General features: G+C 44.7%; 1 protein-coding gene across 2 annotated transcripts in view; it reads left to right on the forward strand.

Moving 5' to 3' along the window:
- DMRT1 (doublesex and mab-3 related transcription factor 1) overlaps positions 1 to 14,528 on the forward strand; it is a 63,276-nt gene extending 48,748 nt beyond the window's left edge. For both annotated transcript variants that reach the window (XM_027635202.1, XM_027635203.1), the window contains exon 5: positions 13,684 to 14,528. In XM_027635202.1, the coding sequence (XP_027491003.1) occupies positions 13,684 to 13,823 (140 nt within the window). In that variant the 3' untranslated portion in view covers positions 13,824 to 14,528. The remainder of the gene's footprint in view (positions 1 to 13,683) is intronic.
- Positions 14,529 to 18,678: the final 4,150 nt, after the last annotated feature.

Genomic DNA, 18,678 nt, shown 5'->3' on the forward strand with positions numbered 1-18,678 from the left:
TGTTTCCTAATATGTATTTCAGTATTTTGTTGAAGTGCTGCATTTTAGCATTATCTCTTCAGCAAAGTAGCCTTTTATTTAAAAACTGTTGAAAAATACAGTTCTTTGAATATCATAGTTTTATGGTCCCTGGCTAGAAGTAGAGTGGGAATTTTCCTAATGGATTTTTGCTTTAGGTTAATAGGGTTTTTTTGTAGGGTTGCTGTAGCAGAGGCTAACATTAAATTTCTGAGGTCTGAGGACCTGTAAGGTGAGTGTGTTACATACAGTTGGTGTCCTGCCATTGGGGGAATGGGGTTGTACAGGTGCACCCCACGGGGCAGACAATAATGGCAAGGCAAAGCACTGCAGGAGCAGCTCTTATGGAGGAGGTTGCTGCTGAGATGTAGAGGTGATGCAGCTGGCTGGTAAGCCACTGAAACAGAGCTAAAACCCATTGCTGGGGTTTGGTTTGGTGGGGTTTTGTGTATGAATGTCTCCTAGAGCTTGGGAGATGAAGCTTTGAGGGAAACTTAGGTAGAAACTTTAAAATACAGAAACTACAAAACTTACTGTACATCTGGCTGTGTGCTGGGATTGCAGATGTTCTCCCTGCTTATGTTAGTCCTTTCAACTGCAGTGTGGACACGAGGTCATTGAGAATAAGATAAAATAATAGGTGCCTTTGTCCAGTTACATAAGTAGAAAGTCAGTGCAAAATATAACCAAGACATTTTGTGTATGAGTAAATGGGACTTGAGTCTTCAGAGATAAATCTGCTGCCTTTGGGATCTGGTAGTCTGAGAAATATCCCTGGAGTTAAACAGTAATAGCTACATAAAGTGGAAAGCACACTGTGTTGGTTGGCATACAGACAAGGACAGTAACTTGCTTCAGTGAAAGTTTGGTACTTTGGTGATGGATAACTGATTTAAAAAGACAGAAAATATTGAAGATAGACCAGCAAAGTTTTTAAGTGCTTCTTGAGATGTTTTTATTTCAGTGCTGTACTGCAAAACCTGGGAATTAAGTTATATTTCACAGTCTTCATGGTTGTGACTGCTTTATCTTCTGTGTTTGAAACGGAGCTGGCATTTTCTGGAATCTTCACTGAAGTATTTTTGTTTTATTATTGCCTGATTTTTAAACCAGAGGGAGAGAGATAATATTTGAAATACTGTTATATTTAATTTTAGACTTCTAAGACCAGTGCTCAGGTATTAAATATAGTTCAGAAGTGGAAAAAAGAGTGGGACTGCACTTGTTACTACCAGCAAGTATACTTCATTTGTCCTCCTCAGTTATTTTCAGTTCCTACGCTCGTTTTTGCTGGAAGTGCTAATCCTGCGGTGAAATCATACTTTTCTAGTTCAGAACAGTTTTCACAAATGTGTTTATTAGTATTGATTTTATTTAGTTAATTTATTACATTTTTTCTTAAAAAATGACACTATGAAGTTTACCTTTCAGTCTGCTGCAGCCAGTATGAAGGTAAAGCTTCAGATTCACTGATCATGTAAACACAGAGGCTTCCAGGCCTACCAATAGCATTCTAGTGTTACTTGTGTTCATAATTAGCTTAATGATACAGTAGTAATCTCACTTGCTTCTTTACCAGAGGCTTTAAAGGATCCAGTGAGGTTTCTTAGGGAGGATGGAGGGCAGAGGATAAGGTGACAACGATGGTGGTAAAAGTGTTTAGCATTATTTATGAAATTTCTTTTACTTCTTTTATTTTGAGAGGGGAAAGTTAAGGCATATTTTATGTTACTTTTGTGGCTTGAATTAGAGGGGTAGATAGTAAAACTGTCACTTATAACATAGCAGTTTCAGGCACCAGAATGCTGCATATAAAATCAAAGGGTTGTATTTCTTCACAACCTTGACTGCTTTATGTATCTGCTCGATTTCTAGTAACTTTACTAAGCTGCAGTCGTCAGATATTAGTGAGCAGTGCCTTGCTAGAGGGACACTGTAATAGCCTTAGGAAGCTTGAGGTCTTTATGAATATGTACTCAGAACACTTTTGTAGAGCTTGTAATTCAATTTCCCATTCTGGCAGCTGACTCTTTCTTGCAGTGTCTGCTGTACATAAACCGAAAAAGATTTCCACGAGTTACGGCAGGAATTGGGAAAAATACTCCAGATGCCAAATTAACAGTATTTAGTGCAGTGTTGGCATCCAGTTGTTGCTATCCAGACATCTCCAAATTTGAATTAAATGGGTAAGTGTGGGCTGAAGCTAAGAGGAAAAAATAAAGTGTCTTGTATGCCAAGTTAAATGACTTAGTTATACGTTGTTTTCTCACACACGTACAAAGGTGTCGTGGTGGCATTTTATTATAGTGACCCTGCAAAGAGTCGTAGAAAATGTTTTCTGTAGAGCACTGTAAAAATACTCCGTCGGGAAATGGCTCAGAATAGGGGGGAAAAACAACACCACAAATGAGCTAACTGTTTGTTGTGTGATTATAATGACTGTCTTGCAGCATCCAGGAATTGTCAATCATACCTTAATGTTTACAGAAGTGAAAAGTCAATGTGTAGTTGTTTAATTTGACATGACTCTCAGGTTGAGAAAGTGTAATCGCTGGAGGGGACAGTTAAGTAGCCGTGCTCCGTGTCAGCCTGTCTCGCTCTGACTACTGCACTAAATGCTTTCCTGATGAGCGATAGATTTGTTTAAATACCAGGATAATTGCTAGCTACAGCATCCAACACTCTTTTAATGCCTTGTACTACATCTGTATTAGCTCTTGCCTGAGGCTGTTGGAGGTTTCTTCAGGGAAGAAGGCATGTAGTTTCAATTACGTTGTTCTCCTTCGGGTTTTGAAGGGTAATTGTTGCAGAGCTAAATAGGCGCTAATAAATAACATTTCGTTTCTTCCAAACCTGTTGAAGTAGATCAGACATGCAAGTGTTAGAGCTGCTTTCTGCTTGTGACATATTGGTAGCCTGCAGTACTGAGAACACAAAAAGAATTGAAAATTGGAAAAATACCAGACTTGTGATGCTATACCGGTGCAAAGCCAGTGAACTTGCTTTGCATGCTGTAAAAGTATTTGCTTCCCCTCACTGCTTCCACAATTGTAAATAAGATTATACTGTGAGTAATCAGAATAGTAGAGCAACTCTGCTCTACTGTCTGCAATTAGGAGGGTGTCGGCATTTTCTTTAACTTTTTAGTGCTGTTGGTGTTTTAAGGAGAAGACTTGAGGTGACCTGGTGGTTGCTGCCAGCGTGGTTACCCACTGGTTGCCTGGCACTGAGCACATTCCCGTTGTGTCCCAGCCACATGCACGGTGGTCTCTGCAGTGTACCCCACCTCTCCTACAAAAGGCCCCGCTTGGCACTCACAGGTCGATGTGACAAAAGCTGAAAGCATCTGTGCACAGATTACAGCTCACTTTAAAAATGTATTAAAGGGATGGGGGGAAGTTATTTTTGAAATACACATCTCTTAAAAGTCTGACAAGATCTGAAGATGGGTTTTGAAGTATGTTCAGAATTGAATGCTTAAATTGTTGGGATTCATTTTAATATGTGATCAGTAAAGAATAGGAGCCAGGTTAAACACAGGACTCCCTGAGGTTCATTTTGAAATAAAAAAAAAATTGTAATTTAGTTTCTTTAACACTAGCATTTATATTTTTGCATTTATTTTCTACTTTCTCATAATTTTACAATGCAAATTTTAAAGCTCTATGCCTGATGTTAATCTCATGGTATCTGTTAAATCAGCTATGTTTCACAGTAAACGATTTGCCTAAGGCCTGAATCACACCCTATATGCTGTGGGTAGCATGTTTATTTACTTCAAGCCTGGCACTAATCATGTATTAGACTACTGAAAGTCAAACAATGTTATTAGTCCAGTTGGCCAGTAGTTTTGTTTCCTTTCTGGACATAAAAGAAAAACGAATGAGAACTCTCTCCTGTTCATTTATAAATCATTTTCCCTTTCAAATTCTGTCTCAGAGCAGTTGCAGACACTGCAAGTAGGGTTTTATTTTACCGCTCTGAAACAACTGTTTACACTAGATTTTTTAGCAATTTTTTTATATTGGCTTTTGAGTATTAAAACAAATTTTGATAAATTTCAGTCTAAGTCAGATTTGAGCTAGCTGCATATCCTTAAATGTAGTTTAAAATCTCGTAGATACTCTAAATCAGGACTTAGCTTATGTCAGGTTTTGCTGTTTCCTCCTTTGGATAAATACAGATTTCTAGTTCGTGAAGCTATCTCTACCAACATGTCTTGTCCCAGCACTTTCTTGAATCAGAAGTGCTTTCATGGTCTTTAATTTTGTGGATTGAGTCTCTCATTTTTCCAGGGCATAAACACTGTGCGTAGGTTTGGGCAAACAGAGTCTACATCGGAGTGAAATAACACTGGCTTGTTGAGAGGCATCTGCTGTATGTTATGTGGATATGTTTGCAGAGACTAACTCAAATGACACTGTAACTGCCTAAAGTGCATTAGAAAGGAGTTAGGAGACAGCAATGTGGGTTTGCCCCTGCTTTGAAAATAATTGCCCCTCAGGGCTATGGGGCTGACCTCTGTAGCTCTGACTCTTAATTGTCCGGCTTGGATCAATTCATCTGTTTTTCTTTCTGCATTCAACTGCCATCCCTGTCAGGTACATGTGTGGAGTAAGACTGCTTTCCCCATCCTCCGAGAGAGTGGAAAAACCCTGCCTTGACCCTGAACAGCACCAGGTACTCAGTTGCTCTGCATAGTGCAAGCTCCTTGCAGCCCTTGCCCTTGACTCCCTTCTCCACCCCATGTCTGTGGGGGGTTGCAGCAGGGATATATGATGCAGCAGAGAATGAACTCCACTTTTCACTTCCTTTCTGTCCTCCCTGGCTCTCCATTAGAGTGTTGAATCACTTTTCTATTGACCAGGGTTGCATTCAGCACTGTTAAAATTAGCTGAGGTGTAGTGTTGGAGTGGTTTCCTTGAAGGCAGGCAGTTTTTGACATAGCCACCAGTGTCTGGATTGGCCCACTAGACCCCAGAAATCTGTGTTAAAATTTTCTCTGCAACAGATGGCAATAATAAAGGTCTGATTTTCTGTTTATGTATTTATTTATTTTAGAACTTTTCTGCCACTTAAACTTGATTTAAAGTTCACCGTCTGGACTTGAGACCATGTCAAGCAAGGGCAGGGAAAGTGCATGTTGAAACTTTGCCAGCTATGCTTGCACCCGTTCCAAAAACCTTAGTAAGGAAAGATGGCACAAGAGCACTGAAGTGACCTACTACCCTTGTAGGAAGTTAAAATCCCCAAGGTTTTTAGTCCCTATTGACCCACAGCTTGTATACTATAACCAGTGTGATCTCAGGGCAGTTTGGCCCTTCTTAGCAAGGCTGCTGTTGTCAGGATCCTGAAGAAAGTGATTGACACTGCTGGGTTAACTTTCCCACCAGGTCTGCATCTCCAGGGCTGTAGGACATCTGCAGGCCTGAGGAGATGCAGCTGGCAATAGCAGCAGCAGCATCATTAGGTGCAGCCTGTGTCCTCCAGATGATGGCACAGGCTCAGCTGGAGCCTGGCACTTCACCTTGGAGGAGGACCAGGGTCAGTGCCGCACCAGTGTTTCACAGTCCACATCTAATAATGCTATTGTGTTCATGGAAATGGATATCAGTATAACGCAATGGGTCTGTCTTAAGCCTAATGTTGTGTGAAACTTCATTTAACTTATCTGACTACCTCAAAAATGTTTTGTGTTCTGCTTTTTTCCTTATTTACTTGAGTATTGTGACTTATTGCGTGAGGTTCCTAAACTTTGGGGGGCATAAATCTCACTTTAAATTAAGTAGCAACATTTTTACTGCATTCTTGCGTATACCCATCTTGTGTTGTGTATTTCATCAATGCTTGTTGAAGCATTTTACTGCAAATGTGCTTGATTTGCTTCCAAATTAAAGTTAATATTAAAAATAGTAATGCCATGCAAACCATGGTGGACTATGACTGTCTGAAGGAAGTAAGAATCTCCAGTACTAGGTCTGCTGGTCAGAGTCACAGCCTGAAGGAGCAGCATGTGCATCTCTGCAGTACAGGCAATACAAAAACAAAGGGACTCATGTTTCAGCAGTTCTTCAGTGTAACTCCCTGTGTTGTTGTGCAAATGTGTGCACAAAACAACACGAGGTTTAAATAAGTGTCTGGAGGATGCCTAGGGAGGGCAAAGGGAGAATCCTTTTGCATTTTATCATGAGCCTTTTTTGGTAGTGTTATTACCAGGTTAAAAATACCTCAAATCTGTGATTTCATCCCAGTTCTTTTGTGATGATGAGGTTGTCATGCTTTATGTGTAATTATGCAGAATGTTTACTCTTAGAGATGACACAAAAAAACATTTTCAGAAGTGCTTGTTTTACCTTGTTACTCAGCAGTGGAAAATGTCTGCTTTACATTCAGATGTCCCATTCTTGGAGAACATTTTGCATTGTGTCTTCCAAAACAGAAAGTCTACGTGAAACCATTAAAATCACGTTTCCTTTTTGAGAGAACTATTAGGGTTCTGACAGTGAAATATAAACTGGGAAGGCTTCTGCGGAGGTGTACCTTGCTGAGACCTGACTCGGGCAGAGTGAGCACTTGTGGTGAGTGTGTGCACAAGAGGCAGGTAACCATTCACTTCTGCCAAAACAAAAGAAAGCTTCTGTCAGCTGAATTCCACATCTTTCAGTCATTCAAAGCAAGGGTACTCATCTCAGCTCACCTGATCCTCCTGAAGTTCCTCTGAGGTGATTCACCCTCTGCCTTTCCTAGCCTGCAGCAGCAGCTTAGTGACATCAAGTTAGCCACAGAATCTAAAGCTGATTAGAGTGTTGGTCCATTAGTACTGCTCTGCTCCTGGCTGCAAGCATATAGGGCAGTTGCTCTGTAATAGATTGGTAGAGTTTCAAGGTACTTTTTAGAGTCTCGGAAAAAAAAGCCTATGCCACCCAAATATCGTCTTTGCATCCTGCCAGTCTAACTGGTGGTGTGTGAGAAGTGGAAAGCCTTGTTTGATTGTTTCACACATTAAGAGAATTTAAAACCAGAGGTGAAGGAGTCAACAGGATGATGTTTTTTTCAGCTTCTGGTTTCTAATTACATCAGTTACAGCTGTGCCTTCTTAGTTGCTAAAAGTACAAGCATGAACTGGAAAAGAATGAGATAATCTGTGGTAAAGTATGCTGAATAAGATCTCTATTGAGATCTTTACCTTTTATCCTGAGTTCCTAATGCCAAGAATTAAGTCTATTTGAAAATAACACAATTAATGCACTGTACTGTGGGCATCCAAGATAATCCTAATTGCCTTAAATGTTAGTGAGAAAGATAGGTGTTTGAGAATGGGAAAAGGGCTGTACTGTGAAATATTATACCTGTGTTAAGAGACACAGATGGGGCATGGTTTTGGTTCCAGATCCTTGGGCTTCTTTTTATTTTTGCATCAAAAAGCTACTCTGCTTGTTGCTCTTGTAACTTCTTGTCAGTGGGAAAATATCCACAGATGCACATTTCTAGAACTGACAGGTTTCCATTGTGTTAAAACCAGCATGCAAAGCAGAAAGGGAGCACCACTCCCATTTTTTTGCAGGTTGGTCCGCATTGTGGTCAGCACAATGTCCATAACATATTGATCAAAGCAAAAGTCACAAAGACATTTCAGGTGATGTATGTAATATGTGCAGTTCAGTTTTAAGGCATAACAATAGCTGAGTTTTCATTATCCCCTTGTAAGTACTTGGTATCAGCCTCCTTTTCTTAAACTTTGACATGCATCACGCAACTGCTAAGAAGCCTGCATTCATACTATATTGTGGTAACCAGCTGCAGCAAGCAGAAACCCTTGGCTTCAGGTAGGCTTCCAGAATTTGTCCTTGTGAGAGCTATCACCTGGTCCAGATCTGTGATGAGGCCTGAGGAATGGGAGGAGAGAAAACGTTTTGCTCATTTATGCACTTGTGGATGTTGGCAGGAATTCTCAATCAGTAAGAACCATTTCATCCTGGCATTCATCCTGAGCAAGAGAAATGTCATGAAGGAGATAGCAACACAGGGGTTTTTTTACATTACTTCACACAGAGCAGAAGAAAAAAACTAAAATATATTGGGGAGTCACCAAGTGTGAACATCCTGAAACGTGGGTTACTGCAGCTTTATAAAATTTGAATCTTTGGGTTCAAAGGAAATCTTGAAAACAGCTGATGCAAGTTTGTCTCTTACTTTTCTTGCAGCTTCTCTGTGCTCTTGTACCAGGAACCCATGGACCCATAGGCTCCTGACTGCTGGTATCTTAGATCTGCTCAGAACGGAATACCAGAGTATGAGGCTGAACCCACTGTATGGCTGGTTATGAACAGGCTGCCACTAATGCTAGTTTCTTCACCCTTGTGTAAGTCAGTCATCCTCCATTTTTTCAAATGGAGCATTCACACAGGAGTGAATCTCATGAGAGATTCAGCAGTGGTAGATTTTCTTTTTGACCTTTTATTAAACTCCACTTAAGGAGCTGAACATTTGGGAACATAGGATTAAGCACTCCCAAAGAAGAGAGGCAGCTGAAAGGAAATTGCTTGGGATAACTTAATTTGGCCTTTCTGCATCTGTTTACATCAAGATTGCATCTTGCCCATCTTACGATCATCTAGTCAGGACAGATCTTGACACTCCTGCTGCCATTCTAATGCTTTCTCCCCAGTAGGAAAATCGTGCTTTTCTCCTATTCTCTTTTTCTCATGTGTCTTCTCAGCTGCTGAGACTGCAACTAAGATGAATCTGGTAGTTCTCTGATTCTGAGTACCTGGTTTTGCAGCAGTAACCCTTTGAGGGATTTTGTTTGGCTGATTTAGTTTCGAGTTTTGACCTAATGCTTTGTCAGGCATTTGCCGTGTGTCTTAAGGTAGTTGCTGTAGCTTGGCAGGCTGTTTGCTGATGGTGGGTGGTAGAGTCAGCCCTTTTGGGATCAATCTGAGCAGTAGAGAGAGACAGGGTACCATTTACTTGGGTAAAAACTGGGCAGTGTTTTTGGACAGAGTGACCTGTGGTTATTTCCAGGCCACTGAGTCAGCCTGTCTTCAGAATATGGCCAGTCACCCTGCTATGTCCTGTAGTGGTGCCAAGAAGACCGGTGCCAGTTTTTGCACTGGTAACCTGAGGAGAATGCCAGTGCCATTTTCTCTCATTCTGCCCTTTATGAAGGTAGTATAACTTGCTTCCTGGTTTGACTGCCACTGGTTTCCTAGGCCAGTTTGGTTTTCAAGAGCCTTTATGTGGGATTTGCGGAGTATGGAGCGGAAGTTGCTGCTTGTTTAAACAACAGTGGTATTTGCAAAAGGAAAGTGCTTTGGAGGAGGAGGTGCCATGAAGAGCACCCTCATGCCAAAAACTGAGGCATGCTTTAAGTGATGCTCCCGTGCTGTCAAACTTCTAGTGGCAGTCTGGTTCCAGTCCTCTTCATCCTACACGTGGCTGTGCTCACACACGTGTGCACACCACGAAGAAGGGGATGGGCCTTAGCAGCATATGAGACTGGCATGCTTATTTTCCTTTTCCCTAAGAAAGGTGAAAGAGTTTTTAAAAATGGATTGTACTCATCAACTTTAAATCTTTATAAATTGCTCCTTATTTAGAGTTTAATAGTTTTGTAAATGTAAACTTGGGAAAATATTTACTTCTCAAGCATGAATATCATTCTGCTTTCTCACATCACTGAAAACGTATTATTCTTTTCAGTCCATTGAATTTCAAGGATCACTCAAGTTAAAAGTCAGTGCAGTTTCCAGTGTCAGAAGATGTAAGGTTTTTTGCTTACGGCTGGGATCCCTTCCTGCTGCTTTTCCTATGTGGTACTAGCTGAAAATTTTTCAGATTCATACAGCTCAGAAGTATTCAGGTGCTTTCCCAAGGGTAAAAGGTAATTAGATCAAGGAATGGTCTTTAAAAACTGGCACAGACCCAATTCTTGTACTCTTACTTACACAGAAAAGGGCTGTGTAACAACTGTGGGAGGATCAGCCACAAGCCTCAAACAGATGAAACTCATAGACTTAAATAAAAAAGAACATGAATTTTGTTTCTTTGAACTTGGAACTTCTATGTTTTATTGCTGTGTGATTAAAACACTGGAACAGAATTCTTATTTCCTTTTTGCTGCCTTTTTATAGCTACAGGTCCCAGTCTGAGTATCTTGTACTTTTTATCAGCATTGCACATACTCAGTGTTCCTTGCTTGACTTTGGTGACTCTGTTGGCTGTAATGGAAGTCTGTTCAATTAAGCAGTGCAGGTTTGGATACAGGAGTAGCACTCTCATCTGCTAGAGACAAATCTTAGTAGTGGCGTGTTGTTTTTAAAATCTATGTGGTTCTCATTACATACCCCTGTACACATTCAGAGACCAGCATATATAGGCCCAATTGCATAACCATCAAAATTGTGATAAATTTGGAATTTAGTGGAAAAATTCATGGAACTCCACTGGGCCAGAAGACTTAGGAGCCACTGCTTAATGTGCTGAGAAACAGATGTGGTTGTCTGTCTACCAAAAAGTTGCCCTCTGTCTCATTCCCCAGATTTATACTAATTGACAGAGAGTTGCTAAAAACATAGATCCCAAAAGCAAAGTGGCAGTTTTGCTGTGGTAGGGTTTTAATATCCATACTGTAGCATGTTGAGTGGGTTTTCTGTAGAATTCTTTCCATTTAGGAAAAGAAAGAAAGTTTCCTGAAAGTTTGTCACAGAGATTATAGATCTCAGTATTTGAAAATCGGCCTTTCCATCACTCCAGGCACATGCATACTGGAAGTATTAACAAATCCTTTAAAAATAAATAAACCTCTTGTCCATTTGGCTACTCAAGAGTAAACAAAAAATTATCCGCTTTCAGCCTCAGTTACTTCCCTCTTACTTCTGTCCTGGAGGCTGAGAACACAGAGTGGTTACAGCAACCTTTACACATTGTGCTTTACTAAATCAGAACAGAATGAGGTTTTAGAGTCAGAGAGCTGATCCCTTGAGACAGCCCTGTTGAAGTGACACTACCTGCATTACTATGTAATTACTATGTATGACATTACTGTGTAATGCAGGTACATTATATATGTAATATACATGTAATATATTATATATGTAATACATTACTGTATAATACCTTTTGGAGAAAGAGGTGATTCCTGATGATAGATGTGGCCAGATCTAGCCAAAGCTTTTGTTAGGCACAAGCTAGGGCCTTGAACTACCATTGAGGAGCTAGTCTGTAAGAAACATCAGGAAGGTGACAATTGCTGCATTTTCTGTAGGTGATTTCCCCTTCAACATTGGCATGTGGACCTACAGAGCATCTCTGTTCTGATATTCTGTATAGTCAAAACACGAACCGCTCCAAGTTACTCATCTGAAATAGTGCATGGTGTCTGCTTCAGGCCGTGGGAGTGTGGTGCAACCAGGCCACCCAGTGGGTGTGCTTGTGGTGTGAGCCCATCTCTCAAGCTGATCTTCAGGAGGAGCTTCAGAAATGTTCCTCTGTTGTTCCACCTACTTTCCCCAGTCTACGTGTTTGCACTTGGTTCAAGTCCTAGGAGCTCTTAGGCAATGATGAAATCTCAAGCACAGACAGAGATTCTGAGGAAGTGAAGTGGAAAGACAAGTGGCATCCTCATTCAGACACTGAGATGGGACTTCTCCTTGGACTCCACCATCAACCCTACTTACTAAATAGGGAAGGCAGGAAACACAGCATCAGGAATTGCGTGGTATGTTCTCATGGCAGAAGAGAACTTGGCTCTTGCACACCGCAAGGAGTGTTTCCAGTCCTGCAGCACTCCAGGTTTCATGGTTGATGGGCTAGAAAAAATCAAAACCTTTTCCCAACTGCCAGTTAGGTAACTGCTGTTCCAGCCTGCTCTGGGTGCAAAGCAGTGCTGCCCTCCAGCAGTGCACTGGTTGTTCAGGCCTGGAGATGTTGAAGACCTGTTTGGCTGTTTTGTGCCTTTGACTACATAGCAAAGGAGTACATGATGCTGCAGACCAGCAGCATCTAAGTCATTATAGGCACTAAGTCATTAGCAGCATTTGTGTGATGTGTAAAAATTGTTGGAAGTTGCCTTAATTATCTTGTCACTCACTCATGTCTAAGCACTGCATTCTTTTATTTGTATTTTAGCTAGGAGAAAATGTAATACAGGGTTAAAATCCCATTCACTAGGGTTAAAAAAAAATAAAAGAAGTTTTATGTCAGATCTAAAAGACAATATTAGTCTGCTTTGTCAGAGTGATGTTAGAGCCTTACTCTTCCCTTATATGCATCAAAGGAGAAACCTGTATTAAATCAAGGAGCCAGTTTTGGCAATGTCAAAAATGAAAGAAACAGAAACTGCCGTTTTGTCTAGTCACAGGTTGAGTAGGTGAAAATGTTATGGGAGATGTCAACTCATAATGTCTTTTCCATCTCTCAGTAACCAGTCTTTAAAATAAGGACAAATTAGGAAGCTGAGCTGCAAATGGAAGTTACTGCAGAAACACAAGATACTTACAGAAATGGGATGTTGTGTTTTTTTGAGAGAGAATTTCTCATTTTCTCAGTGATGTGCCAAACCTAGATGATGCTGGTTTACTTTCCTTGAATCGCACTAGATTTGCCTGGCTGACAAAATCAAACCTGACCTCTTCTTTTTCATTGGACTTCAGATGTGCTAGAGGTCCTCAGTCTGCAAGCACTCAGGTCTCAAGCATGGAGGAGCTGCTTACTTAGGCACAACAGTGTGGTTTCAGGACAGGTTTAAGCCTCAATTCCATATTCCTTGTTTTTGTGCAGTAGTACTAGATTCATCATGGCTTCAAAAAAACAAGCAATGGCTGTAAACAATATTCTCTTTTAAAAGACCACAGCCTGGTAATATTCTCCACTAAACAGTAAAATCCAGAACATAGTATTGATAATTAAGGTGTCAGATGCTCATGGAGCTCCTGCTGTGATTTAGTTTCCCTCGGACTGCCTGAACTACCAATGCATTTTGCTAATTACATCATAGATTTTCCTATTGATGAACGGAATCTGAATTAACATGGGAAGCACTAATGTTACCCTTTCACTCTTATTGTTGTACAAGAAGCCGTGGCGGATGCTGGCAGTTAGCTACACAAACATTAGTATTAACGATTGGCCATTTGGAATTGGTGACAAACTGCCGCCCGCTGGAATCCTGAGCCTGAAACCAATCAGGAAGTTAATGAGGAGAGAAATTACCACTGCAGCTTCTCCTTAATTATATTCACGGTAGGCAGGAAGGGAGTGTTGGGGGTGGATCTCAACTCATCTAAGGTTAGGAAGGTCAGAGACCCTTTTACTTGGTTTTTGTATCTACTGCAAATTGCAATGTTGCAACCGTTCCTAGCACTGTATTAGTTTTAAATTCTGTAATATTTGGCCTCAGCCTCGGGCTGCCCAAGCCTTAGGTCTTTAGGTAGGTTACTAACTCCTGGGTGAAGGGAGTCCCTAGACCCGAGGTTGTTCCCCCACATCGTTACTCCCGCTGTGTTCGCCTTGGCAGGAGGAGGGAGACCAGCACCTCACCATGCAGTGGGGAGACACCTCCTCGCCCCTCTTCCCCGGAGCGGGGAGATCCGTGTGGGTCTCCTCTGGTCGGGGCCGTGGGATGCCTCAAGCACTGTTTTTTCTCTCTCTTCCCCTCGCTTGCAGTGTTTTCGCCGCCCAGCAGCCAAGACTCGGGCCTGGGGTGCCTGTCCAGCACCGAGAGCACCAAGGGGGACCTGGAGTGCGAGCCCCCCGCGCAGCCCGGCAACTTCGCGGTGAGCCCCGTCCAGGAGGGCGGCGAGTAGTCAGTTGCGGCAGCCCTCGCCCGGGGCAGGGCGGTGCAGCAGCAGCGTTCTCGGTTTGCTTGTTCTGCTTAGGGGTTGCGGGGGGAGGGCGTGGGGGCGTTTGGTTTCTTCTTTCCAGGTGCGGGGCGGGATGCCAGCTTCCCCGGGAGCCGCCGTGGGGCGCTCCCCGCTGCCGTCCGGGCCGACTGGCGTATCCTATGGCCGGGAAGCGGTGTGGAGCCTCCACCGCAGGCCTGTGGGGCGGAGGGCCGCCGTCGGGGCAAAGCCGGGAGAGAGCATCGCCGAAATGCGGGCAAAGGGCTCGAGGTAGCAGGAGCCAAGATAACCGGGTGTCCTGTGCCAGCCCCTCTCCGCGCAGGGGAGATGACCCATCCCTGGGAAACATCATGCCGTTATGTATTTCTAATGGTTCCTTACAGGCTAGCGCTGCTGCTCGGTCCGGGAGTTTTCTTCTCATGTTGCCAAATTAACATATTTTGCATAACACAGTTGAGTGCCTTGCCTTAGATTGCAATCTAAACTGTAAGTAAATAAGTCCCTTAAAAGTTGCCACGGATTTTGGTGTTTGTTATTTTGTTAAAAATGGCTTATGGTGTTGTTTTATTGTGTTACCAAAGCCAACTCTAAATGAAACTAGTCTAGAAAAGTTCATTGTTCTCTGTAGTTGCAGCTGTACCTGAAATAAAAATGTTATTGATGACTGAATTTTCTTGTGTGTATATTTGGTGAGCTGTATTAGAACAGAAAAAAAAAATTACTTGTATTTTCTTCGCTCTGTGCTTTGAAAACATCTATTTGATTTCACCCCCATCTGTTGTAATCAATAACCTGACCATCTTGTTTTTTATTAAATGCACTTACTCTTAATTTCATCCACCAGTGGTTTTAGAGAGAATAATGTGGAGTTACCTATATAGGTTTGACATTATAAATCACTTCTTGAGGCTGAATCGTATAGTGGTATCGATTGATCCTGATATATCACAGAAATTTACTGTCACTTCTGTTTTCAATTAAAGATACAATCAGTCAGATAATGACTTAATTGGATTTTACAGAAGATTGAGTTTTATTGCCCAGTGCTTTACGAGTTTAGTTAAGGAAGATCATTTTATCACACTTGTCAGCCTGCTCCCGCGGCTCCGTGCCCTTCTGCCTCTGCCGCCGCCGTGCCGGGGCCTGGCTTCCCGGAGGGCACGGCGGGCGGAACCGGGACGGAGGCGGGTGCGCTGTGAAAACTCCTTCCCTGTCAGTCCTCGGGCCTCTACGAAAATACAGTTTCTTAATTTCTGGGAAACGCTTCGCTACTCCCTGCCCCTCTCCCCCCATCCTCCCCGAGCGCAAGGGATCCCGGGGTGGGTACAACCTGCTCGGGCTGTCTCACAACCGCCCCGGGCGATGCTCCCGACCTGGGCTTGGTGGGGGGGCACCAGGAACGGAACTGCTCCCGTGCTCGGTGTGTCCTCCGGGAGCGGGGGAGCGAGAGGCTGTCTGGCTGCCCCGGGGGAGCCGGGTGCGGCAGGCGGGATCTGCTGCCCTGAGCTCTGTTCGGGGCTGCGTGTCCCTCGGGAAGGCTCGTGCTGGTGGATGCTCAGGAGCCGCCTTCGTTGGCGGCCTGGGTCCGATCTGGCTGCAGGGAGCAGCCCTTGGGACAAACGAGTCGGGTTTTTCCCCGCGGTGGCACAGAGGGAAAGGAGGAGTGGGACAATAAAGCGATGTGCTTTATATAGACGAGTGTGGGACGTGGTTGGTGACCGGGGCGCTGGGTCACCCACGCCCTGTTGTGGGGAGAACAACCAGCATCCTTCAGAAGGGAGGAAAAATCCTACCTGGAGCGCCAGGTTTTGAGGAATAATGCATATTCAGCATCGAGGGAGCTTGAGAGGAAAAGATCGCTGATGAAGGATGGCTGAGGGGCACATGCCCACGTGCAACGCCCCACCAGGAGCGGGGAGATGCAGGGCGATCCTGGCAAGCCTGGGCCCCCTCCGGCGTCAAGGCGGCAGCTCCAGCGACGGGGTGACGGATGCCTGGCACTGACACGTCGCCCTGGCATGTCCATGGGATCTCTCTGTCTCTCAGGCGCGGGACGTTCAGCCCTTTTGACCTCTGGGACTCCTCAGAGCAGGGCTGATGACTGGGTGTGCAGGGAGCCCAGAGAGGTTTCACGGGCTTTTTTGGGTTTTGGGCGTTTTTGGTTGGTTGGTTGTTTTTTTTGTTTGTGTGTTTGTAGTCTTTTTATTGATGCTGTTGGGTTTTGGGTTTTTTGTTTGGTTTGGCTTTGGGGTTTCTTTTGTTTGGGTGCTTTTGGGGGTTTGTGGGGATTTTCGGGGGGGGGGGGGACGTAGTTTGGGATTTTTTTGTTGGTTTTTTTGTTTGGTGGCTTTTTGGTTTTGCTTTTGCTTTTGTTTTTTTTTTTTTTCTTTTTCACCGCACGGCTAGTCGCCCTCTTCTCAAGTATGCTTCCCAAGCTGTTTGGTAATCAGTGGCCTTTATTAATGCTGTTCCTCTCAAAATGCTCGTTCATCGCCGCTCACCAGGCAGCTCTGACTGCTAGTTAGCGTGACCCTGTGCGGAGTTCGCATTTTCCTCGAAGTCTTCCGTGAAAGTTTCTCGCCAGTCCAGCGCGACGCCCACCAGGCAGCCCAGCACGGCTGCTCCTTTCCCTCCTTACTGTGTGACAGCACAGACGGTCAGAGACACCCAGAGTCACTCTCCGAGTGGGAAATCGTGGATAGTTTAATCCTCTGTCCTTTCCCTGTAACGCGGGCAATGCCTAAAAGTGGTTTGGGCGAGATATAACTAATCCTGCCGTTCGCACTCGCGCAACGGTAACCAGCTTCCTGCGAACGCCCCCGCCCCAAACGCTTACTTTAAAGCTGTGCAAACACCAGTGAACACTCCCCTCCAGCCCGACCCCCGCCCGCGATACCGTGGGAACCGCGGGGCATCCCGGCGGGCATCCCGGCGGGCAGCCCCGGCGGCCGCAGGTGTCCGCCCGGCTGAGACGGAGCTCCCGGCGGGTTCCAGCGGCTGGGAGGCAGTGCCGTATTCTCCGGACGGCTCCGCATCGAAAAGTCGCGAAACACCAGTGGATTCGGGACGGTTTTGAGTTTTCAGCCAGCCTCGCCATCTGCCCGGTCAGTGGCGTTTCCTTGGCACTTTGGCCCATCCAGGCCCTTTCTGCTAAATGTTATTTGCAGCTTATGTTTCGCAAATTCATTCTCTTTCAGTCTATTCATCTGGGCACTAACTGCTAACACCTCATAGTCACCTTGAAATTTCCTCTGCTATTTTCCAATTAAAAGCTTAATAGCCCTGGAAACGGAGATCATGTGGTACAGTTTACCATCACTCCTTCGCCTCAAAAGCTTTCTGCTGGGATCCCATTATGTGCTTGAATAAACCTTTTCGTCGAGCAGAAATGGGAACTGGGGTTGTCAGGTGTTGGGTTACAATGGACTTGCAGGCAGGGGACGTTTTGCTAACATAAATACGAACCTGGCCCTACGGGGAGATGTTGTCAAATACTAAGACATGGAAACCATTTCCATCAAATATAAGAAAAGGATTACAGCACTATATCAAACGGGTATTTCAGCCTGAACGCCCGGCGAGTAGCCAAGCGAGAGGGGGCCCCGGCTCCCAGCCAGCCCACCGCCGCACCGGGGCACCTCGGCCCGTGAGCAGGCAGCCGCCCGGCCGGCGGCGGTGACGGAGGCGCCCCGCAGGACCTCTCCTACTAGTGGGGAAGGAACGTTTTCCTCTACCCCTCGCCGGCATTTGCATCCCGCTTCTTCGTTTTGAGGGAACGGATTCCCAAGGGCGCGTGTGCATCATCTTTTACGCGCCCCTTGTAATTTTGTGATAGTTGAGTGTTTGGGTCCACGGAGGCACCGCTTCTTTCTTTTTCTGCCCTGGGCGGGGATCCACGAGTGTGTAAGAGGCCCCGGGCGGGGGGCCAGTTGAGAGCTTCAGGGATGTCCGGGTGCAGTGCAGCACAAAAAGGCAGATCCCGCTGGCGCTGCGGGAAGTTCGACTGTTCCCCGCATTTGCTCCGATCCACCTCCCTGCCTCGATTCGGTAAACCGATGGGGCGCTCACCCTCCTCACACCCCGCACACGGCCGTGGGGAGAAAGATTGATCTGAATCGCACTTCCCCTAGAAGTAGAAAATTAATTAGAAAAGAGACTAGTATGTAACATCACGCAAATACCTTCATAGCATACGCCGTGCCTTTTATTCTCTCCAACGAAATAGTTCCCGAGTTTTATATCTAATTTCCTAATTACGTAGCCTCGCTAAATGGGTTATTTCGTGTTACCGTTACAGTGGAGAGGTGCCTGGAAGAGCAGAGGAGATCTTGAGGCAACGAAATGGGTTCGGGTCCAAGCAGCAGCTCCTGCCAGCCCGCGGACGCTGTGCCGCAGGCAGATAAACGCTTGCATTAAATTTATTTTCCCCCAGCCAATATATCTTTTTTTTTTTTTTACCATTATATTATATTTGGATTCAAAGTTCTCGCTGCCACATGGTAAATATCCGTGTTTCAGCGAGAAACTCTCTGCGTCCGGAAATACTGAGGACTACAAGCCCGCCGCCATCAGACACATCGGAGAGATTTCAAGCAACCTGACTTGCCCTGAATTTCGCGTTCCTTTCTATGGCCATTGTTTGCGTTTAAGCAGCTATCTTGGCCCGGGACGCGGGAGACGCAGGGACCCCGGGGGGCAGGTGTGCCTGCGGCCGCCCAGCTCCACGGCGCGATCCCGCGGGGACGCCACTGCAACCCGACTCCGCTCAGCTGCTCTGGGCAGCTCTTGGTCCCGGGCAGCTCTTTGCAGCTGAAAGTTT

The sequence above is a fragment of the Corapipo altera genome, unplaced genomic scaffold (genome assembly GCF_003945725.1).
Source record: "Corapipo altera isolate COAL_440 unplaced genomic scaffold, ASM394572v1 61411, whole genome shotgun sequence".
In the NCBI taxonomy this organism is placed as follows: Eukaryota; Metazoa; Chordata; class Aves; order Passeriformes; family Pipridae; genus Corapipo; species Corapipo altera.